General features: G+C 44.5%; 1 protein-coding gene across 1 annotated transcript in view; it reads right to left on the reverse strand.

The window, feature by feature from the left end:
- Positions 1 to 2,507: 2,507 nt before the first annotated feature.
- Positions 2,508 to 25,846, reverse strand: part of LOC142769175 (uncharacterized) — a 91,206-nt gene continuing 67,867 nt past the window's right edge. The window contains exons 4-5 of the mRNA XM_075872160.1: positions 20,819 to 20,935; positions 2,508 to 2,691 (exon numbers count right to left, since the gene is read on the reverse strand). Coding sequence (XP_075728275.1) covers positions 2,537 to 2,691; positions 20,819 to 20,935 — 272 coding nt within the window. The 3' untranslated portion in view covers positions 2,508 to 2,536. The remainder of the gene's footprint in view (positions 2,692 to 20,818; positions 20,936 to 25,846) is intronic.

Here is a 25,846-nt window from a genome sequence, read left to right on the forward strand (position 1 = left end):
CAGTTACCCTTAATAAGTTGTTCTCTCCTTCAGTCCGTTTCACGTACGGCACCCTACTTCTATCTTCCATAATGTACTCTTTATGACCAGCGGTTACCCTCCCTACGTGCTATGTGCGCGCCCAATGTCCATTTCTTCTTCTTAATTTCAACCATGATATCCTTAACCCGGTTTGTTTCTTGACCCACTCCGCCCTAATCTCGTCTCTAAAGGTTACCACTATATAGTCTGTTTACATGGCTCGCTGCGTCGTCTTCAATTTAAGCTGAACCCTTTTGGTAAGACTCCAGGTTTCTGCTGCATAGGTAAAGTACTGGTAAGATGCAGCTGTTATATACCTTCCTCTTGAGGTTTAGTGAAAGATTACCATTAATGATTTGAGAATGCTTGCCGAATGGGATCCACCGCACTCTTATTCTTCTAGTTCTTCCACTCTCATCGTTTCGCTCCAAGGTTACTACATGTCCTAACGAGACCCTGCCTCACAATATTTCTTTACAGGTTCAAGCGTTTCTCCACCTGTCGCAAAGTGCTGTTTTCTGCCGAGACAATTGCACAATAATTTTGTTTTCTGCAAATTATTTTCCAACCTAGTTTTCTGCTTTCCATGTCCTGTTCTGTATTCATGAGCTGTAGTTCGTACCCTGAGTTACCCATGAAGAGAAAATCATCAAAAAATCACAGGTTACTAACATACGCTCTTATATTTCTCATCTCTAACTCTTCACGACCTAGGTTCTTCAAAACTTTCCGTAAAGACGCGGTGAACACCATTGGAGAGATCGTGTCTCTCTACCTCACGCCCTTCTCTATCGGGATGCTGTCACTTTTTGTATGGAGAACTAGGGTGGCTGTGGATCCACTGTAGACTTCTTCTGGTATGTTTATGTAGGGTACTTCGATACCCTGATTTCGTGGTGCTTGCATTACTACTGATGTCTCGACTGAGCCAATTGTCTTCTCGTAATCTATGAAGGCTATGTATAGGGTTGGTTGTATTCCGCGCTTTCCTCTATTACCTGATTGATAGTATGAATATGGTCCATTGTAGAGTAGCCTGCACGAAATCCTGCTTGCTTCTTTGGTTGATTAAACTTTCATGTCACCTTATTTCAACTTGCTATTACTTTTGTGAATAGCTTGTTTAGAACAGACATTAAGCTTATCAACCTGTTAATTTTCAGGACCTTGACGTTTCCTTTACTATGAATTAAGGTCCTGCACGCGTTCTTACAAAATTATGGTACCCTTACTGTCAAGATACGCTCGCTACGTAATGCGGCCAGTTTTTTTAACACGATTACTCCACCATATTTCACAAGGTGTTACGTTATCCTTACTTTACAGATACTTTTTTTACCAGCGAGTTTAAATTGGGAAACAAGTGTATCGCTGTCGCTATAGACTACGCAACTTGGTATTCCATCACTCGAGCGCTCCCCACCAGCACTGCTTCTGACATTGCGGAATTTTCGCTCCACGATGTCATCCTACATTATGGCGCTCCTCGCCAATTACTCACAGATCGTGGCCGCGCATTTTTGTCCCGTGTGATCGACGATCTTCTGCGCTCTTCCTCGACGCACCACAAGCTGACCACTTCCTACCATCCTCAAACAAATGGCCTTACCGAACGGCTAAATCGGACCCTAACGGACATGCTCACAATGTGTGTGTCCTCAGACCACCATGACTGGGACCTGGCGCTACCTCACGTGACCTTCGCGTACAATTCTTCGCGCCACGACACCACTGGTTATTCACCCTTTTATTCGCTCCATGGCCGGGACCTGACGTTACCACTCGACACCCTACTTTTAACCACTGCAACGCCGTCAATCGAATATGCACGCGACGCTATTGCTAGTGCCGACCACGCACGTCCGATCACCCGCTCTAGACTTTTGGCTTCGCAAGCCACCCAGAAAGCCATCTACGACAGCCGGCATGCTGACGTTCACTTCTCCCCCAGTTCTCTCGTTCTCCTGTGGTGCCCAGTTCGTCAAGTTGGCTTATCAGAGAAGTTGTTCTCTCGCTACATGGGTCCTTACCGTATCATCCGCCAAGTAACCAACGTCACCTATGAGATCATTCCTGCATCTTAGACCACAAGCCTGCCTGCATGCAACCACACCCAGTGATGTTGTGCACGTCAGCAGGCTAAAACCTTACCACCTGCCTACTGAAGACCTTAGGTAATGTGCACCGAGGCGGCGCTTTTAGCGCCGGGAGGTGGGGGGGGTAATGCTACGTAGCTGACATATCAAGGGTCAGAAGACGACAACGAGGAAGTGGTCTGTAGGTTGTGCGTGCTGTCCTCCATCTTAGTGGATGCTGTACGCATCAGTTTCAATATACATTCTAAATAGACACGCCTCGTGTCATTTTCGCTAAACAATATAATTTTTACCTCATAGGTTGTGTCCAAAAAAAAAAGCCCCCCGTTTGTTTTTCTATTTTTTTGACATGCACACATTATGTTAGAGAAGTAAAACACTCCTAAAGTTGTTTAGTGATATGGTAAAAAAGTCGACCTTTATTTTCGCCATTCCTGTGGTATGTAATCATCGATGCACCTCTCGGAGCTGTAGTAAACAGCGGCGTAATCTTGGCAGGTTGTGTTGAAATGCTTTTTGCAGTTTTCTGTAGGGCCTCTGCTAACTGCGCTGTCCTTTATGAATATGTCGCACACTAATAGAGAGCGAAAGACAGATATATAGAATGTTAGTGTTTACATTTTTCTAATAATATCGCATAGTTTGCCTCATTATCTTTTCTTTTATAGAAGCGTCGCGCTTAAATATTTGTGGTGCCAAAACTAATAATATAAGTTTATTTGTAGCTCTATAGTTCAAAGCTACCAATCTTTCACATTTCTTAAGCTTTGAATGCTGAATACATGAGCTGCCTTAGTTACTACTCGTTCATGTTTTCATGTGAAACATCATATCAATACAGCTGCTACTTTCAAAACATATGTTGGGGCTATATTAACAACTTGAAAGTTTTGTGATGCTGCATGTGAGACAACTAAAGCAGTACGGTAACCTAAACCGTCCCAAAAGCCGAATTTGCAGTTTTTACAGTGACTTGTACACTTAACGGTAAGGACCAAATTTGTTGAAGCCCGACGTTATTCGGCGATTCTAAGTGATTTAAATGCCTCGCCATAGTGCGCGGCGTGACCTCTGGTGTGAGAGGTATGCGCGCACAAAACTCAAATTGCATTTGTGTACCTTTTTCAACCTTATTACAAGTTCTCTAAACGCTTATTGAATCGATTTTGATGAAACTCTGCATTCATGAGCTAAAACAAGTTGGGAACAATCCAAAATAAAAGAATTGGTGATTTTTCGAAAAAGGGACGTTGTACAAAAAATCACACAGCACTGTGCACCCCCTGTGGCTTTGTACGCGTAGTAATTTTTTTTACAAAAACCTCAAAAAAGTATGTTATGTATCTTTAGTTCAAGTAGAACCTGTGAGTGTCCACAATAACACAGCTGAATATGAATACATTCTTTTCGGTGATTACAGAGAAATTGTACATTTATTAAGTGATTCCACTATATAATTTGGGAGTAGGCTACAAGATTGATAGGCATAATCTGGGCTTATAAAGTGTTGTCACGCGATAACCAGTTCCTTGTGAGCAGTGAAACTTTATGTGAATATTTCGAGCACTTTTCAAAATATTATGTAAAAACTTACATATACCACATAACCTACTATGCCTTTTAAAATACGCGAATTTAATGATACGTTTCGCAGAGTAGGCATTTTTAGGGTCAGTGCTATAGTATTAGTTAGGTTGACTGCTCAAAATTTGAGCCTGTAATGCAAGCGTGAACAAGGCATCTTCTAAATGTCTTGACCCAGCACAAAGGAAAGTCTACAAATTTTACAACCTGGTGCTAACGTCCATCTTAAGGGACCTTGTCCGAACATAGTCAAAATATTTCCCTCTTGCTCTTAGCCTCGACCTCTGCACTAATCAGTACATGTCGTGCGCTTTCTCAAAGAAATTAGCGCTTTGAAACAGCTTAGTTTAATAGACATAAAATAATGTTAAGTCTTGAAAGCTTCGGTAAGGTGTGGTGTCGCTGGCTAGGGGGGTGAGCCTTCTTTGTCGCAAAAGTGTGCGCATCCCAAAGAGCGTTTTCTCGGGAGACGATAATCCCGGCGGCAGGACGGCCGTTCTGGTAAGAAGACCATGGTTCGTCGGCGCTTTTAAGAACCAGCTAGGTGGTCCCCAGCCAGTGGAGTGCCAGCGGGCGACGTGAGGACATCTTGTGTATCGACATTCATCCATCTGGATTAGTGTCCGTGGTACGGCTGTCACGCTGGACAGAGTAATCATCTCGCAGTAATGGTATAGGCCGCAGCCAAAACGGCGCCACCATTGTGTGCGTTTGTGCAGTTCGCGGAACATCATGTGGAGGCCGGTCTTTTTATCCCTCTTTCGCAGACCGAGTGGTCGAGTGCTTGAATAAGAGAGTGATAGGAGAGGATGGCGACATGTGTTTAGTCTGTTCAATAAACTGACTGAATTGTTTTGGTTGGCCGTGAGGAGAATAGGGAGGAACAACCGAGGGGTTAAAGCCTGGCTCTTGTTTCCTCACGGTCGTTCTGGTCGCAGCAAAGAGTGCTCTGCACTATCGGCTCTGCCGAGGCAACATCTGACGGTTCCAACGGTTAAGAGTCTTGCAAATTTGTATATACGTTTCCGTAAAGTCAAGTTGTTGCAACGTATCGAAAGGCGCTGGTCTCCACCTTTTACAAGCAGAACCTACGACAAGACATGGCGGACACCATGCAAGCAACCTTTTACTCCTTTGTATAGCAACAACCACTACGCAGCTGAGATCAAGGGAACAGAAGGAGTGGGTAGAAGGTTAAGTTTTACTGCTTCTGAGACTGCTGGTCTAAATGAGAGTTTGCTGGTGTTTCAGCACATGATGTTCTTCAACGCTAAATAGAAAAAAAAACATGGTGGCTCTCTCCGTCACAGGAATCAGTATTACATGAAAGTGAAGCGAGTCCTGACAGAAATAGTTGGATTACGTTCCTTGTAGATTGGTATAAAAGAGCTTGCACGATTATTGTATTTGTGGGTCAGTTTTAGCACCGTTTAACGTGGATGCATCCATTTCGACGCCAGGTGGTACATCTTATAGCGATGACAACGTGCTTATCAAAGATTCAACAAACCCTAGTGGTCATATATGTTTGTGGCAGCAGCACCGCAAGGGCACGTTTTCTTTCCACAATTCTATAAAGGAAATGTATAATAAACTGAAACTGAAACAATCGGAGAAAGTGGTGTGTCAGCCAGAAGAGCGTCAATGATTGGAAGCTGAGCTTGGACTCGATTCGTCTGCTCGTGGCATGTTAAATTTATTGAATGCCACTGTTCGACGGGAGAGGAAAACGCAAGTGAATATGGTTGATTGGGAGAGTTGGTGATACATGATTGTTTTAAATAGGAGCACACAAACACAACCAAGGCACGTCGTGTTTTCTCCTTCAAACGGCTGCGATTCGTTGAGGGGTGAGCGTACGTTTGTAACCCGCAGTAACGAAGAACTCGAGCTATGCAGAGCTATTTTTGGTATGGATAGGTGGTATTAATGAGGCCGACGTTCGGAGTCATCTCACCACCTGGCAGTGTTGTGCGTCAACAAAATTACGCTTTTCGAGAAAATGCGCCGATTGGGATTGAGGCGTACAAACGACGTTTTCATAGCAATAAACGTGGAGCCATCATGCATTACTTCACTTTAGGAAGGAAACTATGCGTAGACAATGCTAGAAATAAAAGATGCATTTGTAAAGCTTTCACATTATGTGGGCATGGTGCAAAATAAATTAAAAAAAACCCTGTCCACGGACCAGTGGGCAGCGGACCAGCATCTGTTGTCGCGGAACTAGAGGTCACCGGTTCGAGTCCTGTTCACTTTCATTTCTGATTGTGCGTATATTTGGATGTAATTTTCGTTTCTGAAATTGGTTCATGAAGCCTTGATCAGCCCTGGCACAAAACGCTTTTGTGTTAGAAGTGCTGTCGCTAGATTATTTTTACAGCGACAGCTGTTATAGGACTAAAACTCGGGTCACTAGCGGCGTCATTGATCTCTGCCGCCGCCGCCGCCACTGGTCTTCGTAACCGCTATCGCAAAAATAAGACAAGAACCTAGTACCAAGGACAAACTGGGGCTTGAACTCAGGTCCACTGCGTGCGAGCCCACTGTTCTACCACTGAGCATCGCCGGTGTTTGGGACTTGTTCGCAAACTTGCCTTGGGCAGGCTTGATGCCGGGAAAAGAATCGCGTTATTATGAGTAATAAAGTATTTTATAAGAGTAAAAAAAACAACCAGGCATCAAACAATGCGATTCACGTAACGAGTGGGTCGATCAGTCTCAACCCCTCTAAAAAAGCTTGTTCTTCATTACCTATTACGTGGCGCATACCCACTTGAGGCATGATTCCTCATCCTTGTCGGCCACTGCATGAAGTCCTTCCAAGTGTTTAGCGGATTCCAGCTTCTCAGAAGATTGACGATCGATAGCATGGAGAATGCCAGCTTACTACCCAGAAATAATTATTAATGCAGTAGTGGGTACCCAGCAAGTATGCTTGCAGCCTTTACCCAATGAGTGTTTAGAAAAGAAACTGAAATGCAGCTCTTCTGACTTTCGCTGTGACTGTGCTGAACCTTCTATGAAGGCCTGGCCTTTTAACGCGATAGCGATAAAGAGCACGTGTCGCAGAAAACTTGCCGCCGAAGTCGGCCCCGTTTGTTGTGAGCAGAAATTCGTCTGTGCCACTGTGACCAAAAAATAAAGTTGCCGAGATTGCCGCGGAAGACCGCTACTTGTCCACACGTGCGCGCGCAACCACACTGAAAATGCCGCGTGTCCGAAGAAAAAAAAGTGCTCAAAGTCACGAGGCGTGGTAGTTTCTTTGCCCTGCCACTCCTCCCTGCTTAGCTTCCATCGCTTTCGTCGGGACGAGAGGAGGAAGGAGGAGAAAAGTTTAAGCGGAAGGACAGAGTGCTTAGCCAGTTCTTAGACGGGCTGGCTACCCTGTGCTGGGGAAAGGGGTGAAGGGAATAAAATATGATAAAAATAAAAGTTCCGAATAGTGAGAAAGAGAGGAATTACAAAAAAAAATTGCGACAGAGGAAAGGCAACATCATAGAGTATAGGACACTAAAGTCTGTCTCTGAGGCCAGTTGTCCGTAAAAAGCATATCAGAGCTTTCAAAGCCTTCTGGGCTGAGGATGGGCTCCGCCAATGACCCAGAATCCTTTGTTCCGACAAAGGTCGATCATCCAGTCTATCCAGAGCTGCAGTCGATTCTTGTCTTGGCGCGTTGAAATGGGTGCACTCATATAGAAGGCGCACGATGTTTTTTTTGCAGCTGCAGTACGTGCATGTAGAAGAGCTGTCTACTCCTTTGATATAGGAGTATGCGTTCTTGAAGGCTACTCCAAGTCACAGGTTGCATAGAAGAATCTCCTCAGCTCGAGATATCCCTGAGGGAAGACGAAGCTGCAGAGCGGGATCCAAGTTATGCAGGCGCGCATTTGCGAATTCTGTTGAGATACACTGTGCCAATGTGAGATCACGTGCAAGCGAACGAAGTGTTGTAGCTGCGTCGGTTCTTGAGAACGGGATGACTTTGTATTGGGTACCATCGTGCGCAGATCTAGAAGGGTCATCTGTGCGGTTATTGCCATGTATACTGCAATGACCTGATATGCACTAATACACTATGTTGTGCTTTTTCTCGATGGCCTGGTCATGAAAAAGTTGTATCTCAGCTACTAAATGTTCATTAGGTTCATGGCAAAAGGGTGAAATAAGACATTAAAGAGCTGCCTTCGTGTCTGAGCAGATAGACCAAGTTCCCGAAGGATCTTCAACTATAAACTCCAGAACCGCATGTATGGCGGCGAGTGCTGCAGCTGTCGATGACGTCAAATTCGATGTCATAAATTTCATTGTGATGTGCCTCGCGGGAATAATCACCGCCCCTGCTGAGCTTACTGAAGACACAGAACCATCGGTGTAAATGTGAAGGCGTCCGTTGTGCTTCTTTGGCAGGAAGAGTAATGTGGTCTGTTTCAGGGCTAGATGCGACGACTTTTTCTTATTTTGGATGCCAAGAATTGTAAGAAGGGCTTTGAGTGGGCGTAGGCATCACAATGGTATCGGTTGCCGTGCTGCATGCGTGAAGTACAATGCAAGCACTGTGCAATGCTAAGCTACAGTTGCGCTGAACGCTGAGTAGGGCCTAAAAGTTCGAAGTGAGGCGAGTTGGTGTGATGGAAGCCGAGAGAAATGTCTTATGTGCATTCTCAAAGCGTCTACGCGGATATATGCGTTGACTGGATAATCACACGCAATGATGACTGTCGCTGCTGTAGACGCACATCTCGGGAGACCAAGGCATATTCGCAGTGCTTGGGCTTGGATCGACTGGAGAACGCGCAAGTTTGTTCTTCCGATCTTGCAAAGCACGGGTAACCTGTATCACATTTGACCGAAAAACAGAATAGTGTAGAGTTGAAGCATCACTCGTACCGATGTACCCCACGTTTTTCCAGCAAGAAACCTCAGTACGTGGGTGATCATGGTGAGTTTCGTTTTCATGTGGGCGACGTGAGGGTTCTAAGAAAGGTCGCGATCAACTATGACTCCGAGGAATCGGTGGTTCTTCACGTAGTTGGTCGTGTGTCCGTTGTTTTTATTGACATATGGACTCATCACCTTACGCATGAATGCTATAAGCGAGCACTTCTTTGGTGACAGCCCTAGTCCCTGTTCTTCCAGGTACTTTGTCGCTAGTGTAGCCACTCTTTGAAGCCAATCACGCATGTGAAGGCGTGGTCCACCTGACGCCCAGATGCAGATGTCATCTGCATATATTGATAGATGGGCTGATTCTGAAAGTGCGTCAGCCAAGCCGAGGAGCGCTAGATTGAAAATTGTGGGGCTAAGAACACCATCTTGAGGTACACCCCGATGGATGCAATGATGTGTTGTTGTGCCATTCTCCGTCTCTACAAAGAAAGTTCTGCCGAGAGAAAAGATAATGCAGTCTGCATGCGACAAACCTTCCTAACTCCACTCACACAGGACAAATTCTTAATATTTTTGCAGTGTTGAATTCGTGAGGCAATAAGCTTTTCTAGTGATTTAATTCCATGGATACTTAAAAAAGTGTGTCACTGCAGGGCCCCTTTAATGCACTTTGTCGACAGGTATCACAATGAAAACTAGCCCATTCGGCGATAATGGCGTGCGCTGGTGCAATCTATTGTGTGCATGTTTGTGTGTGTGCGTGTGTGTATAAAAACATAATAATAAGTATGCACTCAGCGGTTGAAGTGTGCACTAATGTCAGATTTCGCTATCGCGTTCAACTCTTAAAGGCGAAGCTTAAGGGTCCCCCAAATTTTTTTGGTTATCAGAGTCTATTCACAGGTGTGTTCACAATTGTAACTTTGACATTTCCGTTCGACTGGAACGTTCTTCATGTGCGCAAGAAAAACCCTTCATTAAAGCATGGCTGAAGATCATGCACTCACGGGCATTTCACGAAGACACCGTCACATTATCTGATGGTAGGGGACTTGAGAAAATGGTCTATGCGTCTTTTATTGCTCAAAGAAGTCATTCTTTTAGGTTGTGGTATGGCTACACTGGCTGACGTACGTGAAATGTTCTGCTGACTTAGAGGCCATTACTGTGTTAAAATAATGTAAAACATTCTTGAAAATCTATAATTGAGCAGCGCACAAAAGGAAACACAGAAGAAAATGATACAGGACAAGCGCTGGTCTAACAACCAAAACTTTTATTTGAAGGAAAGCATATAAATATGGATACAATAAGTCGTGCGGCACGTAACATTAAAGACGATCGATGAAACAAACTTCTTCCTCCGATAAAGCAACAGATGGCTGGATAGTGCAAACGCCAACGCACTTTGTCATGTAGTAAGCCATGGCATTTAGCGTGTCCGTTGAATGTGATAGCGATGAATGATTGACGTCTCAAAAAAAAGGTGCAACCGTACTCACCTCCACGACTGCGAGGTGAGACGATACCCCCCCCCCCCCCCCCCTTTAAGGACTTGTCATGCTCCCGCAACCTAATATTCACATATCTGCTGGTCCGTCTGATGTAGACACTGTCGCACGTGCAAAGAGTTTGAAAAACTACACCAGTCGAGCACGCGCTGTACTTGTTAACGTACTTGATTCAGCAAGCGTTATCAACCGCCCTTAAACTTCTCTTCACGCGGCTTTGGATCTTGCCATCGGCTACCCAGCTTATTTCAGCCTAATAAGTCAACATCAAGTCATACTGCCCCCCGACCCACCTTAGTCCATGTGAAATGGATTGAACATAAGGAATGAGAATGAAACGTTTTCGCCCACATTGAGAGGTTACTGGTTGGTAGGTAGACTGCGCATTACTTTTTATTCTCTTTAGCAAACACTCAGAAGCAGAAACCAAAAAAGCAGTGAGAAACCCCGTTGTCTTAAGGCGATCACACTGAATACTGAACACACTGATCACACTGAACTTGGTATTTTTGAGCAATTTAGACTGAATATTCTCGAGCACAAACAGCACCTCAACGGTGCTGTTTGTGCTCGAGACAGTGGCCCATCACAGTCGTCACAAGACACAAGCGTCGATTCCGGTGGACCAGCGGTCTTGGAACATTCTAAAGAAATACTTATACTCTTATATTGATACTTTTAAAATGAATTAGTTCAAACATCCATTTAAAAATTTTGCAGAGCCATCACTTTCCCTTCGTCGCTAATGACTTTTTGCACTTTTTTCGTACGGTGTCGAACACCATGTGGTTTAAATTCTGACATTACTACAATTTCTAAGGACACTATTTGGAATCCAAGTCCATATACCTGATTTTCCGAGACCTACAACTCAAAAGTATTTAGTGGTGAGCCATATTACATGAAAACTTACTGAGAGAGTACTTGATAGTTTGGAAGCTTCTGATTAGGTATGTTACGGCTGCTAAAGGCAGCCCCAGGAGAACGTTCAAAAATGGTAGCTCAAACTTCGAGAAGCTCAATACCGTTTCGACCAAAGTCAAAGCAGTGTTCTATACTACTTGATTAACGCATGTGTTTGATGATGCTAAAGACATTACAGCTATTACACCTACTCACTATGACTTCCATGCATTTCTCACTAAAAAGTTCCTGGAAGGTCAACGAATCGAGGACAGACTATGCCTTTAGATGGGGTGGCAACGCAGGCTATCCAACTTCTGAAAACAGCAGGGAGACGTAGACGCACTGCATTTTTCAATGAAGGAAAAACGCTGGCTATCCGAAATCTGAAACTAGCAGATAATTTCAGACACACTGTGTCTTTACACGAAGTGGCAACGCAGGCCATCCGCTTTCTGAAACCAGCAGGGAACTACAAACACGCTGCGCTCTTATATTAGGTGCCAACTCAAAGTTCCCGCATTCTGGAAGCGCCGGTACAAGCATTACGAAGTGGCACCAGCAAGAAAAATGAAGCGAAGTAAAAAAAATATTTCTTGCCGATTTGCATTGTACATTATATGATCGCAAACTGCCGATAAGAGTCGGAAAATGGGAATGGTTTTATGTTTTGTGAGAATATGTATACAGAAGTTAAATAGAAACCGATTAGCAAACATCTGGAGTTTGATTGATATGTGGGGTTTAACGTCCCAAAACCACTATATGATTATGAGAGACGCCGTAGTGGAGGGCTCCGGAAATTTAGACCACCTGGGGTTCTTTAACGTGCACCGAAATCTGAGTACACGGGCCTACAAAACATCTGGAGTTGAAGTGACTAATATGATACGATGTCTCCAATAAAAATGTGCAAGGTCAATATCCTAGGAAGAGTACAAAATTAGTGCTGTTGAAGCATGCCATGTTTACACAGTTATTTGCGCTCTATTGTGTGATCGTGCCATGATGCGAACGAATAAAAGCTACAGAACGAGTTTCCGATGACCAATCACTTGATTGCTGGTGTGATGGTCTATAGACACTACATGCATAACTCGTAGTAGTCGAAATTTCAGGAACCACTACGACTGCTTTGCGTGCGTGCTTCTTGCTCCGGCACAGATTGTTTCTCGTTAACGGCAGGGATCATAACAGCGTAGCTACTTATGGCTGACAAACTCCTATGGAACACTCTTAAACGTCACCATCATCATGCTAGTTCTCAATTTCTTCATCTTCTGCATTCCTGCAGCAACGCATGCGTCTTGCACGCGCTATTCTACGATACCGATTTGTGCGGCGTAGGACACAACAACTAGGTATGTGTCAGGGTTATTCGATCATACCAGTGGTGAAACAGCGTTTGCGAAACCCACACACGCAGTTGGCCCAATTTTTCGCCACTTAGCTCATAGTCGCGCCACCTGGGAGCAGCAACATAAAACACTAATAATGCAAATATTAGCTGGTGTGCTCATCAACAGGTGGAGCAACAATCTGCTCTACCCCGACAGGATTGATTGATATGTGGGGTTTAACGTCCCAAAACCACATCATGATTATGAGAGACGCCGTAGTGGAGGGCTCCGGAAATTTCGACCACCTGGGGTTCTTTAACGTGCACCCAAATCTGAGCACACAGGCCTACAACATTTCCGCCTCCATCGGAAATGTAGCCGCTGCAGCCGGGATTCGAACCCGCGCCATGCGGGTCAGCAGCCGAGTACCTTAGCCACTAGACCACCGCGGCGGGGCGCAGTGGTCTAGTGGCTAAGGAGGAACCAATGACGTGGCTGTATTTCGATACATGGAGCCTGTATATAGGTAGTTTCGAAACAAATATGATTGAAAAACTCTGGGTTGAACTTTGGGTAGGGCGAATGAAGAGAAAGAAAAAAAATAGATACATGGAGGAATCCATAGCGAAAGGGATAGGCAAAACACAAAGAGATGTAAAGAAAAAACTAGAAATATACAGAGGTAGAGAGAAATCTAGAAAAAAATGAAAACAGTGAAAAAACATATAAACAAGAAGTGAGAAGGAGAAAGAATTACATTGTCGCTGTTTTGATTTTTTCAGGGAAAGCATACAAGCACCACCTCTTCAAATACTGGGCTTGCAACTATCACAACCTGATCTTTTTTCATTTGGAGCCTCTACACTGGGTTTCAGCCACAGGGATGTTTTATTCGCCATTCAAGAATAGATCACTGCGGCTAATCGATTTTCGTGCTAAATTACTGTCTCACTATTTTTCTTCTTTTTTTCTGCAAACTTGATATCAGTATTTCAAATCAAAATTAAGTTACAAAAAATTTGTAGGAATGACGCATTGCTGAAAGTTTAGGGCAAATTCACCTTATAATCGGCCAATCCCCTTCTTTGGGTACGAGCCATTTGCACAGGGAAACAACAACAACAACAACAACAACAACAACAACAACAACAACAACAACAACAACAACAACAACAACAACAACAACAACAACAACAACAACAGCAACAACAAACAACAACCTCCTTTACATAGCATCGTTGTCAAAGTGGCTGCATGTGGGCCGCAGCCATTTCAACCGAAGCAGCATTAGCTACCTACTTTTGCTCAATTGGTATGTTTTAACTACCTAGGCTGATCATGAGCTACCTAATAAGAACTTATTTGCAAGGAGAAAAGAAGTCTTCACAGTAATTGTTTTTATCAATGTTCATGCATGACACCCTCGTCAAATAGGAATTATAGGCAGCAGCACTTGAGAAAAAGTGAAACAGATATACGATGAAAGAAACAAATACAAAAAACAGAGACACAAAAGAAATATGCAAAACGTAAATGAAAACAAGAAATAATGAGGCGATGAAGAAATGTGGAAATGAAAGAAAACAGATACGCCCAGCTCAGCTGAGGGTCTGAGCCATGCGGCACGAGGGCACGCAGCATCTGTTTTTTTTGTTTCCTTTATGTTGAGTGAAGTCTCGACTAAACAACGCGATACCATGTTAGTAGAGTATGGTTCCCCGCACAGGCGAAGCCATGAATGTGATGGCAACATATCGGGATGTAATACGAAGAACGTCAGGAAGATTGAAACTTGGAGAGCGTACCCCAAGAACAAATGACGCACGCAACAAACACTCATACACTCATAGGATGAGCGCGAACTCACAATTATACTTACATATATACACATACGCAGCAGACTATCGTTGCAATGAGTGAGAACAGCTGAAGCGATATATATATATATATATATATATATATATATATATATATATATATATATATATATATATATATATATATATATATATATATATATATATATATATATATATATATATATATATATATATATATATATATATATATAGAAGAATAACTTCGGTTGCCGCAAGGTTATAAATATGAAAGTAGATGCGCTTTCACATAACAACTGTTTATTGTGCCGACGTTTCGACAGGAACCCTGTCTTGCCTTGAAAAAGACAGGGTTCCTGTCGAAACGTCGGCACAATAAACAGTTGTTATGTGAAAGCGCATCTACTTTCATATTTATATATATATATATATATATATATATATACGTATACTAGTCCAGTAGATCCTCCGTGAGCGGTCACAACGTGGTTTATTTCGACGTTTCGGCCTAGAGCCTGGCCTTCATCATATATATATATAATAACCATAACCCAATAAATAACCAGCTCACGGCTGGTTATTTTTTCATCCACTTTTCTTTTTCTTCTTATTTACAATCCATTGGTTCTAATCTATCTATCTATCTATCTATCTATCTATCTATGTATATATATATATATATATATATATATATATATATATATATATATATATATATATATATATATATATATATACGGCGGAAAGCAGCCTCGAGTGCAAAAGAAAACTGAAAACTGTGGAGGCGTGAAGCGTGCTGCGTTTTGAGCAAGAATTCCAAGAAGATGCGTGATGAGGGGCTCTAGTGGTACTCGGCCTAAAACCCCACATACAAGGAAGGTGCTTTCCGCTAGACTGAAGTTGATCAAAAACTTCGCCGGAATGCAGCTTACGCTAAGTTACTGCCTCTTTTTAAATGCCAAGCATTTCTCAGCAAACTTCGGCGAATTTGAACCTATCTATCTATCTATCTATCTATCTATCTATCTATCTATCTATCTATCTATCTATCTATCTATCTATCTATCTATCTATCTATCTATCTATCTATCTATCTATCTATCTATCTATCTATCTATCTATCTATCTATCTATCTATCTATCTATCTATCTATCTATCTATCTATCTATCTATCTATCTATCTTGTGGTAAAGCCTTTGAACAGTGGGTCGTCCTCTTCAGCGCCTTCTAGTGGGTCGCCCTTTTCATAAGAAGAAGAGCAGCTCGCGCAGAGAGTCGATCCCCGCATTGACTGTCGCTGTCGTTAATCATCGCTGAGTGTCCGCCAATAAACCGCTTAACAATTTGGTGGAGAGTGCTGAGAGTGCTTTGCCCTTCAAACACCTTTGGTCCGCATTCGATGCCTTTGGAGCTTCGATCCCGTACCGTGCCTCCAACCATGTACCAAGACGCCGCCCAGCAAACGCTTCCTGCTACGCCGACGCCATGTCCCGGTGTCCCCCGCATTCGCGACCCTCCTGTCTTCACCGGAGCGGATGGCACCGACGTCGAGGACTGGCTGGCCATGTACGAACGCGTAAGCGTCCCCAACCATTGGGACGAGGCAGGTAAACTCGGCAACCTGTTTTTCTATCTCGCAGGTATGGCCGGCATGTGGTACAACAACCACGCATCTGATTTCCCGACATGGTCCGCTTTTAAAACCGCTGTCGTCGACGTGTTCGGCCGCCCGGCCGTTCGTAAGCTGCAAGCTGAACAGCGTTTACGTGAACGAGCCCAGCAGACAGGCGAGTCCTTCACAAGTTATATCGAGGACATACTTGACTTGTGCAAAAAAATCGACCTGAACATGTCAGAGGCTGACAAAATCACGCATGTTCTAAAAGGCATCGCCGACGATGCCTTCACCATGCTCCTGGCAAAGAACCCCCGCACTGTGGCAGAAGTCATCATGTTATGCCAAAGTTACGACGAGCTGCGGCGGCAGCGCTTGATGACCCGTCGCCCGCCACCACGTGATGCTGATCTCTCGGCCTTGTCAGCAGTTCCTGACCACGCAACCTTGCTCGCCGAAATCAAGTCGTTCGTGCGTGAGGAAGTTGCCCGCCAGGTCTCTCTACTGGCTTTTCACCTTTTTTTTATTATATGGAAGGCACCCGTCGCACACCATCGACACTATACTTCCGTACAAGCCAGATCCGTCCGAGTGGGCGCCTATTTCTGCTACAGCCAAGCTTGCTGAAGAGTGTCGAGAGCTTGCAAGGACCTTTACAGCGCATGATCAAGAGCGGCAAAAAGTCATTCGCGCTGACGCCAGCACTACTGCGCCCACGTTCCTCCCTGGAGCGCTCGTCTGGCTCTCGATCCCTACTACTGCAACTGGCCTATCTTCAAAACTATTGCCCAAATATGAAGGCCCCTACCGTGTCATCAAATGCACTTCCCCAGTCAACTACTTGATTGAACCCATCGAACCATCTTCGGACATGCGTCGTCGAGGACGCGACATTGTTAACGTGGAGCGCCTGAAGGCCTACCATGACCCGCTCATTGTAACCACCTGTTAGGTCGCCAGGTGGCTCCCTTTTCGTACCCGGGGTAGTTGTGGTAAAGCCTTTGAATAGTGGGTCGTCCTCTTCAGCGCCTTCTAGTGGGTCGCCCTTTTCATAAGAAGAGCAGCTCGCGCAGAGAGTCGATCCCCGCATTGACTGTCGCTGTCGTTAATCATCGCTGAGTGTCCGCCAATAAACCGCTTATCTATCTATCTATCTATCTATCTATCTATCTATCTATCTATCTATCTATCTATCTATCTATCTATCTATCTATCTATCTATCTATCTATCTATCTATCTATCTATCTATCTATCTATCTATCTATCTATCTATCTATCTATCTATCTATCTATCTATCTATCTATCTATCTATCTATCTATCTATCTATCTATCTATCTATCTATCTATCTATCTATCTATCTATCTATCTATCTATATATCATGTCATGACTGTCATGATATACATTTTATGGTCATGCAGCTTTTGCGGTGGTTTTGTTCGCATGTCTTGTTGCAAACCTGGTATGGTTTGACATGATTGCATGACGAACACAAGCGGCACACTATAACATGAAAATCGTGAGTGGCGTGTTATATAACAACATGATTACATGCCACCATCATGATGCGCTCGTGGCCGTTTCGCTAGCGTCACATATACCAAACCCTGTATTACGCGACATGAACGGACGACATTTTCTAGCTCCACATACGCCAAATTTACTTTTACGTGATGCCAACGGATGACGAAATATATGACTGGTGCAAACATGATAATCCTGACACGCATGTCATGTAAGAACAAGACAACAGACCACGCTCACACCATGCTCAAAGCCGTTTTGCTAGCTCCACATACGCTAAATTTGGTATCACGTGGGCGTAAATACATGACGATGTTAAAGAACACATCCAAAATTGATAATCATGACACGGAAGTCATGTATTGCATCATTTACCTCGACATCGTAACGTTGGGCTGATTTTGAAGTGACATGTCAACATTTCTCATTCGCGCTTCGCATATCATCGATTTCCACTGTACGTGGGTTCTGCGAATTTTCTTGAACATAAATAATGTAAATGAAAATGCTGCACTCAACAACGGGATTCGAAATACACCGTCTGTCTTTTTGGCAGAAGCGCAAGCCAACACCCAGTCAGCCAGGCCTTTACAGCCTGCCAAGCAGCCCGCCCTTTTTTCTCTCTCTTCTTTTACACAGTCTATAGCTTTAGACCCCTACGTTTTGCAATGAAGTGTGCATTCAGCACTACTAGCGTGATCGGCTATTTGTTGGAACATCTCTTGCCTATTTTAATTTTGGGGGGAACCGGTTCATAGCATTGATATTTACCCAATATTTATATCTGACAGAGAGTGACTCATGACACACCCATACAACAGCAGACGCCGACAAGACGATACCTTAACATTCTTCAAAGCTTAAGTTATTTATATATATATTAGGCTTCAAAAAATTGGCAGCATATCCACGCAGTGAATAATAAAGAGAGAGGCGAAGCATTCGTCTGTCCACTTGTTCTTGCTTCCGTCCATTCATGCGTCCGTCTGTGTGACCGTCCATGCGTCCATCCACCCGTCCGTCCGCACGTCTGTTCGTGCGTCCATCTCTGCGTTCGTCCATGCATCCGCCCCTGCGTCCGTTCATGCGTCCATCCATGCATCTGAGTGTCCGTTCATCCATCTATTCAACACTCCCAAGTACCACCATCTCGCATTTTTTCTTCATATATTCCCCATATAAAAGCGCCGCCATCCAGCGGACATTCCAAGGACTAAACGAGAAGTGGCACACGCACACTTCCTTAAGGCTTGCGCTTCGGGTCTACTTCCCACCTTTAACCACCTCGTGTTCATGGTATATACTAGTTCACTGTACTCATGGCACTGCGGCCGAACGCTCGCTAAACCTTTTGAAAACCAAGGAGGTTACGCCCAGCGAGTATGACGTAGCAAACTTTTTCAGTCAGATAGTGCTCAATGTACATGTCAATAGCTGCTAATGGGGACCGCAGCATGCGCGTTAACTAAAAGCCGAATGCTCCTGTCTCTCATACAGCAATAGCAGCCATTGGCATGTACATTGAGCACTATCTTTTATTGTTCAACAACGCACAGAAGAAATCTCTCACCGGCACCACCTTGGAGGTCAAAATTTTATACTTGTTACATACTACAACGGCTGCGAGGAATGAACGGGTGTCGCTATAAGGAGCTTCGCCCTATGTTCTTTCAACGCCATCTCATATCCATGTTCATGTAAATGACGTCTGTTTTGTCATCATCGTTAGAGTATGTCTAGGAAGCAAATGTTCTGTTGAGTGTTATTGACGTTTGTGGCAATAAATTTTTCTAAACAAATGTGCAAGCTTGTGACATTTGAGAAACTCAAGTCAAAAGAGACGTGCGCCAATTAATTATAGCTTGACGAAGCGAAGACGAAAACTCATAGTGCATCTGATTGCGCCATGAGTGATTTGATTAAGAAAGCATCACGAAAAAAAAACGAACGTTTTTGACGAAAAATAACTTTTCATTAACATGTCAACATGCAAGGTTACTACATAGATGGTTATCTAAATGCACTACAAAAAAAAAACAGCATTGCTTCAGCGATAGCAAATATGGGTCACAAAGAGGCCGCAAATTTGTAGGGAATATCATTGCAAATAAGTGAGAACAGCTAAAGGAAGATTAAATTTGCTGCTTTACTCAACGTTTGGCACATAGGCGGTCAATGTTGGCATTAACAGGAACTCTGAAATAACTAGGGATTGCCCTTAGAAACTCTAAAACATTCATTTAACAAGAAAACAAGCGTCTATCAAAAGCCGTTGAAATTCAAGCGCCATGGTATAAATAAATGCACCGGTATTGAGCTTGGTTTTGTAAGTGGGTATGTAGTTTCATTTAAAGACAATATGGTTCATACAGAACGCCCTCAGTGGCATATGAATTGTGACATACATAATTGTACATGCTTTTTAGGGGCGAAACTCCTTATAGCGGCATCTGTTCGTCCCTCGTAGCCGTTGTAGTATGTAGCAAGTATAACATTTTGACCTCCAAGGTGGTGCCGGCGAGAGATTTATTCCGTGCGTTGTTGAACAATAAAAAATAGTGCTCAATGTACATGCCAATGGCTGCTAATGGAAAATAGGAGACTGGAGCATTCGGCTTTTAGTTAACACGCACGCTGCGATCCCCATTAGCAGCCATTGGCATGTACATTGAGCACTATCTGACAAAAAATGGTTGCTACGTTATACTCGAGGCGTGTAACCTCCTCAGTTTTAGAAAGGTTTAGCGAGCGTTGAGCCGCAGTGCCATGAATACAAAGAACTAGTATATACCATGAATGAACTCGAGGTGTTTAAAGGTGGGGAGTAGACACGAAGCGCAAACCGCAAGAAAGTAAAAGCCGAATCCTCCTGTCTCTCGTTTCCCATTAGCAGCCATTGGCATGTACATTGAGCACTATCTGACAGGAAAAGGTTGCTACGTTATACTCTCTGGGCGTAACCTCCTTAGTTTTGGAAAGGTTCAGCAAGCGTTGGGCCGCAGTGACATGAATACAGTGAACTAGTATATACCATGCACTCGAGGTGTCTAAAGGTGGGAAGCAGACCCGCAGCGCAAGCCGTAAGAAAGTGTGCGTGTGCCACCTCTCGTTTAGTCCTTGGAATGTCCGCTGGATGGCAGTGCTTCTACATGCGGGATATATGATGAAAAGATGCGAGATGGTGGTACTTGTAGTGTTGAATAGGTGGACAAACGGACACAAAGACAGATGCATGGATGGACGCATGAACGGACTTAGGGGTAAATGCATGGACGAACGCAGGGACGGACTCATGAACAGACGCACGCACGAACGGGCGGATGGACGCATGGACGGTCGCACAGACGGACGTATGGGCAGACGGAAGCAAGAACGAATGGACGGACGAATGCTTTGCCCCACTCTCCATCATTCAATCCGTGGATATGCTGCCAATTTTTTACACCATTTTCCATAAATGGGGCGTTTTAGATATTCCAAAACAGTTTCATACCTCCTCTGCTGCGGTTCCCCGTGAGATAGATTGTAAAAAACACGCTACAGTTCGGTTCAATGTACATGAGCTCCATCAGGTCGTGTCGTTTTGAGTATATGCCATCATCCTTAACGCCTGCACAAAAAGAAAACTGGATTCAAGAAACGATATCGATTTCGCACCTTTTAGAATGTATTTTTTATAGTTTAAGTCACCGACTCTCCCAATCAACCATTTTGACAAGTTGTATATCTAGGATGAAGTTCGAAAAAAAAACTTCCATTTTTTTTAGATACCACAATTGTGGCTACACCACTTCAGACCTACAGCGCTACAGTGCCAGAGAATGTCAATGAGGAGGATGCAACACGGCATGGGCTGTGTTCCAATTCTTAGACAGCACTTGGGCAGTCTACGCAGACTGCTTAGAAGACAGCACCAAGCCCATGCTGTCCGAGAATCGGGACACTTCTGGGCAGCTTTTATGTGGTGATGCTAAAATAAAAAAAACGTAAAATGTAAAAAAGCTAATCTAAACAAACGTAACAACTGTGATTTCTGGCTTATTTTGTGTCAAAGTAAAAAACAAATATACTTTACTAATATTGGGCGACTGGGAAATCGTCTGCTTGTCTGCAGACGACCATCGACGAGATTTGATCTATCTGAGCGATTCGCTGAGCCGCCATCTTGCTTTGACAGCAAAGTAGCCTGCATCGTATTTGTCCACGATGTGGTCTTCTCGGAGCTGTCTATTTTGCCGGCTACGTGAAAATTCGAATGGGACTTAATATAGCCACCGCCCATTTAGCTGTCTATTTAGCCGTCTACGGTGAGTATTGGAACACACCCATAAAGAAGGAAAAAACAAAGGAGGAAGCATGACGTCACGCACCAAGCCTTGGCAAGCCAACCCGTTTTGAAGCCATCAAAGTCGGCCCAATACTTGACCTTTTGCACAAAATCACGCCAGCAACGAGACTTGCCGATGCTTCGGAGTACGGCGCCCGGTAGCCTTTAATCAAAATGCGCTGGTTTGGCACAGACCGTCCAGCTCACGCGGGTGGTTCAAAGGCGGAACAGCAACGAGATCACTACAACCTACCGCAAGCTCTGACACTTTGATCACGTGTTGGGCCGACAAGGTGGGCTTCACTAACGTGACGTGATGCTCTCTTCTCTCTTTTTCTCCCTCCATGCAGCAGGGCCTTGACCATCAACCCTCTGAAATGGCGGATACTCTGGTGAAAGCCGCTCTCAGTGGTCTGATACTTTGAATAGTTTGAATGACTGTACCACCATCACTCATAATACGTAACGACTTTCGAAGACGTGCCATAGTCCAAGACTCTGGTGAATAATTATTCCCTCACTTAAACAAATTTCAAGATCTCTCGTTCCCTCGGCGTAGGATTTCTGGTTCACAGGTAAAGGTGAAGGTATTTTTACAATTTTACGACGTCTAGCTCCAGAATAACTTATTATATCTATAAAGCTGGTCTGGCTTCTCCCCTCATTGCTAGTATTTAGCAAGGATGAAATGATTCAGCTATATTTGTATTGTGTAGCCGCCTAAATTTACTAAGATAACTAGTGTTGAACGGCTTTCGATGAAATAAAACACATTTTAATATTTGTAACACACTCTCCCTGGGAGCATTCTCATTACTTCGTTTTCACCAAGTTAAGGTTCCCCTGCCGAGGAATAGAATATTAAAATTGTTATAGAATAAGGACTGTTTTGATTCCCCATCTCTGAATTAGTAAAAAAATAATACTTCACTCTACATATGTGTGATCCTTTCAATATATATAATTATGTATATATTATAATTACAACAAATATGTGATCCTTTCTACCGAAATAGTCATTTCTCGGCCGATCCCCCAGAGCGGATGTAAGCCACACGCATAGGCCATGATCATCATCACCATCAACACCTTTCGTCTGATTGTGCTGCACTGTAGCCAAAATGATTGATTACTCACTCTTCCACCGCCAGCCTCCGCTCGCGTTGGAAGGCCGCACTGCTCAGCTCGAACCTGACAGCACAACTCTGGGCCGTACAGCGTGCTGAGGAAGCCGCTTCGAGACAAGGTCTTGGAACCGCATCCGCGGTGGGTGCCCAGGCCCACTAATAAACGCCGGACTCGAATCGTCTGAATTCGACAAATAAAGTTTATGTTCTTCTTCTTGAACTCGACATGCAGGAAGCAAAGTTTACACTTCTCTTTAAAAAGGTACACAAGACTGTAAATGAAGGTCTTTTTATTTCATTCTCGGCAAGATATGCAATCTTTTGTTTGACTGCTATTCGTGTACTGCGATTCTTAAAATGCAGTCTTGGGATGTTGCACTATGACACAGAATAGTATAACAAATTAGAACCAAAGCAGCAGCCACAACTTCATACCATCCATCGACATTTCTGCCTTTTTTTTTCACGTTGCGGGAGCATTCCTAGGTCATGCATTAACAGCCAAACACCACATTAACACTCGCTCTCACTCACCGCATCGGGTACGCCAATATTGCTTCAGCACAATAAACCTCGCACTATTGCAGACCAGCCCAAGCACACGCTTCGCAAAGCCGAGCGTTCACCTCCATAGAGCTCGCGGGCTTTTCCCCCGCAGGGGCGCCTGCGCAAGTAGGCGTTTGGTGTGTAGCGACACCACGGACCCGAGCTAACGGGGGAGTTTCTACTCCCTCCCACGCCTAGCCGTGCGTGGCTTTGCCGTGTCCGGGGAAAAGGGGATCCTGGGGGTTGAGCCGACGCTGGGTGATTGGACCTTTAAGGCCCCCCGGCAGAGGCAACACACCTCTTTGGCCCCGGCTTCACGTAGACGGCACCCCTGGGCTGACCCACCCAGGGGAAATCGGCAGTCGCCTTTTCCTATCTCTCTCTTCCTACATCTTAGTCTTTTCTCGTCTTTAAATCTGTCCTGTCTTCTTCTCTCTTCCATTTACTTCGGATTTTTCCTGGCGGCAAGGGTTAACCTTGTGTAATTACTCAACCTTGAGTAGTTATATTTGGTTATAGTGGCAATGTACGGCTGGCGTCTGCAGCCTTATGCTATTAAGTGCTTCAGCGTCCCCTGGTTGGACTCCATGGTGGGTGGTCGCCATTGCTGCCGAAAAAAAGTACACTACTATGGGAACACCTGCATTTCCCCGTCTCCTAGATCGTCCTCCGCCTAAGAGGGGACGCACCGATGACATCTCAATTTTCAGCCAACCCAGACAATGCTTTCCCAAATTCCATGTTGTGCACAGCAAAAACCCAACAAAACAAGCCAGAGCCATATCACCATTTCTTGTTGCTAAATCTCTGACCGAGCTCTTTGGCCCAGGATACAAGGTTACAAAGATGGCTAGCGGAGACCTTCTCCTTGAGCTGCCTGAAAAACACCACTATGAAAAACTTGGCAGTCTCGTAGCATTTGGTAATATCCCAGTATCTGTTTCACCTCATAGATCGATGAACACCTCACGCGGAGTTGTTTCAGAAGCAACCCTTCTTGAAATGTCTGAACAGGAACTGCTTGAAGGGTGGAAAGAGCAAAATGTCACGGATGTGAAACGAATCGTCATCAGACGCGACAACAAAGAAATACCTACCAAACATATAATACTCACTTTTGCATCTAGCACACTGCCTTCATCTATAGACACAGGCTACATCAAACTCTCTGTCCGTCCCTACATTCCAAATCCAAGACGATGTTATAAATGTCAACGATTTGGTCATGGCTCGCAGAACTGCCGGGGTCAGGAAACTTGTGCAAGATGTGGTAGCCACGGCCACCCATCTGATAACTGTGTTACTACGCCTCACTGCGTGAATTGTGACGGGGAACACGCCGCGTATTCGCGTTCGTGTCCTAACTGGAAGAAAGAAAAAGAAATAACCACTCTTAAAGTCAAAGAAAACATTACATTCAAGGAAGCAAGACGAAGAGTGTCGCCATTTTACGGCGCAACATATGCTGATGCGGCGCGTCAGGGGGCAACGCCGCACCAGCCCTCGCCACCCCTTCGGCCCGCGCAGAGCGAGCCGTCGGCTGTGGCACCTGCCCCCAAGGCGGCTGTAGCCCAGGCTACACCGCCTACTCCCAAACAGAGACCGGAGACTCCAGAGTCTTCGGGTCTCAAGGCCTCCCCTCACCAGGCGAGGCCCAAAATCCAAACTAACAGCCCGCACGTGCGGGCATCCAGTGCCTCCGAGGAGGCAATGGATACGTCGGCACCCTTGGTGCCGAAACAGCGGCGTGGCTCCTTGGAGCGCGCCAAGAAAACAAAAAAGCAAATAACAGGGCCTGATGACGGCCCTGTTAAGTGAACTCAAACTCCCCGTCTAAACAGCCACTTGCTTTTCGTACACACAGCATTATTTTACATTCACCATGAACACTCAAATTATACAATGGAACGTCAGGGGCCTCCTCAGAAACCTTGACGACATCCAAGAACTCCTACACAAACACTCACCAAAAGTGCTGTGTGTACAAGAAACACACCTAAATTCAAAACACACAAATTTTCTTCGTAAATACGTTATTTTTCGAAAGGACCGAGATGATGCCATGACATCATCCGGAGGTGTTGCCATCATAGTAAATCAAGGAATTGCATGCGCACACTTACAACTCCAAACATCCCTTGAGGCAGTGGCTGTTCGAGCGGTTCTTTTCAATAAACTGATCACAATCTGCAGTATTTACATTCCTCCTAGCTATCAGCTGCAAAAACGTGATTTATACTCTTTAATTGATGAACTTCCGGAGCCCTATGTTCTCCTTGGAGACTTCAATGCGCATAGCAGGCTATGGGGTGATTCTCGGTATGACGCGCGAGGTCGACTGATCGAACAGTTCCTTCTCTCGTCGAGCGCGTGTCTGCTGAATCGAAAATAACCAACCTATTATAACCTCGCTAATAACACCTACTCCTCCATAGACCTGAGCATAGTATCTCCATCTCTTGTGCCTCTACTCCAGTGGAAAGTTGTCAGTAATCTGTACGGAAGTGACCACTTCCCCGTA

The sequence above is a fragment of the Rhipicephalus microplus genome, chromosome 8 (genome assembly GCF_043290135.1).
Source record: "Rhipicephalus microplus isolate Deutch F79 chromosome 8, USDA_Rmic, whole genome shotgun sequence".
NCBI classification, from domain to species: Eukaryota; Metazoa; Arthropoda; class Arachnida; order Ixodida; family Ixodidae; genus Rhipicephalus; species Rhipicephalus microplus.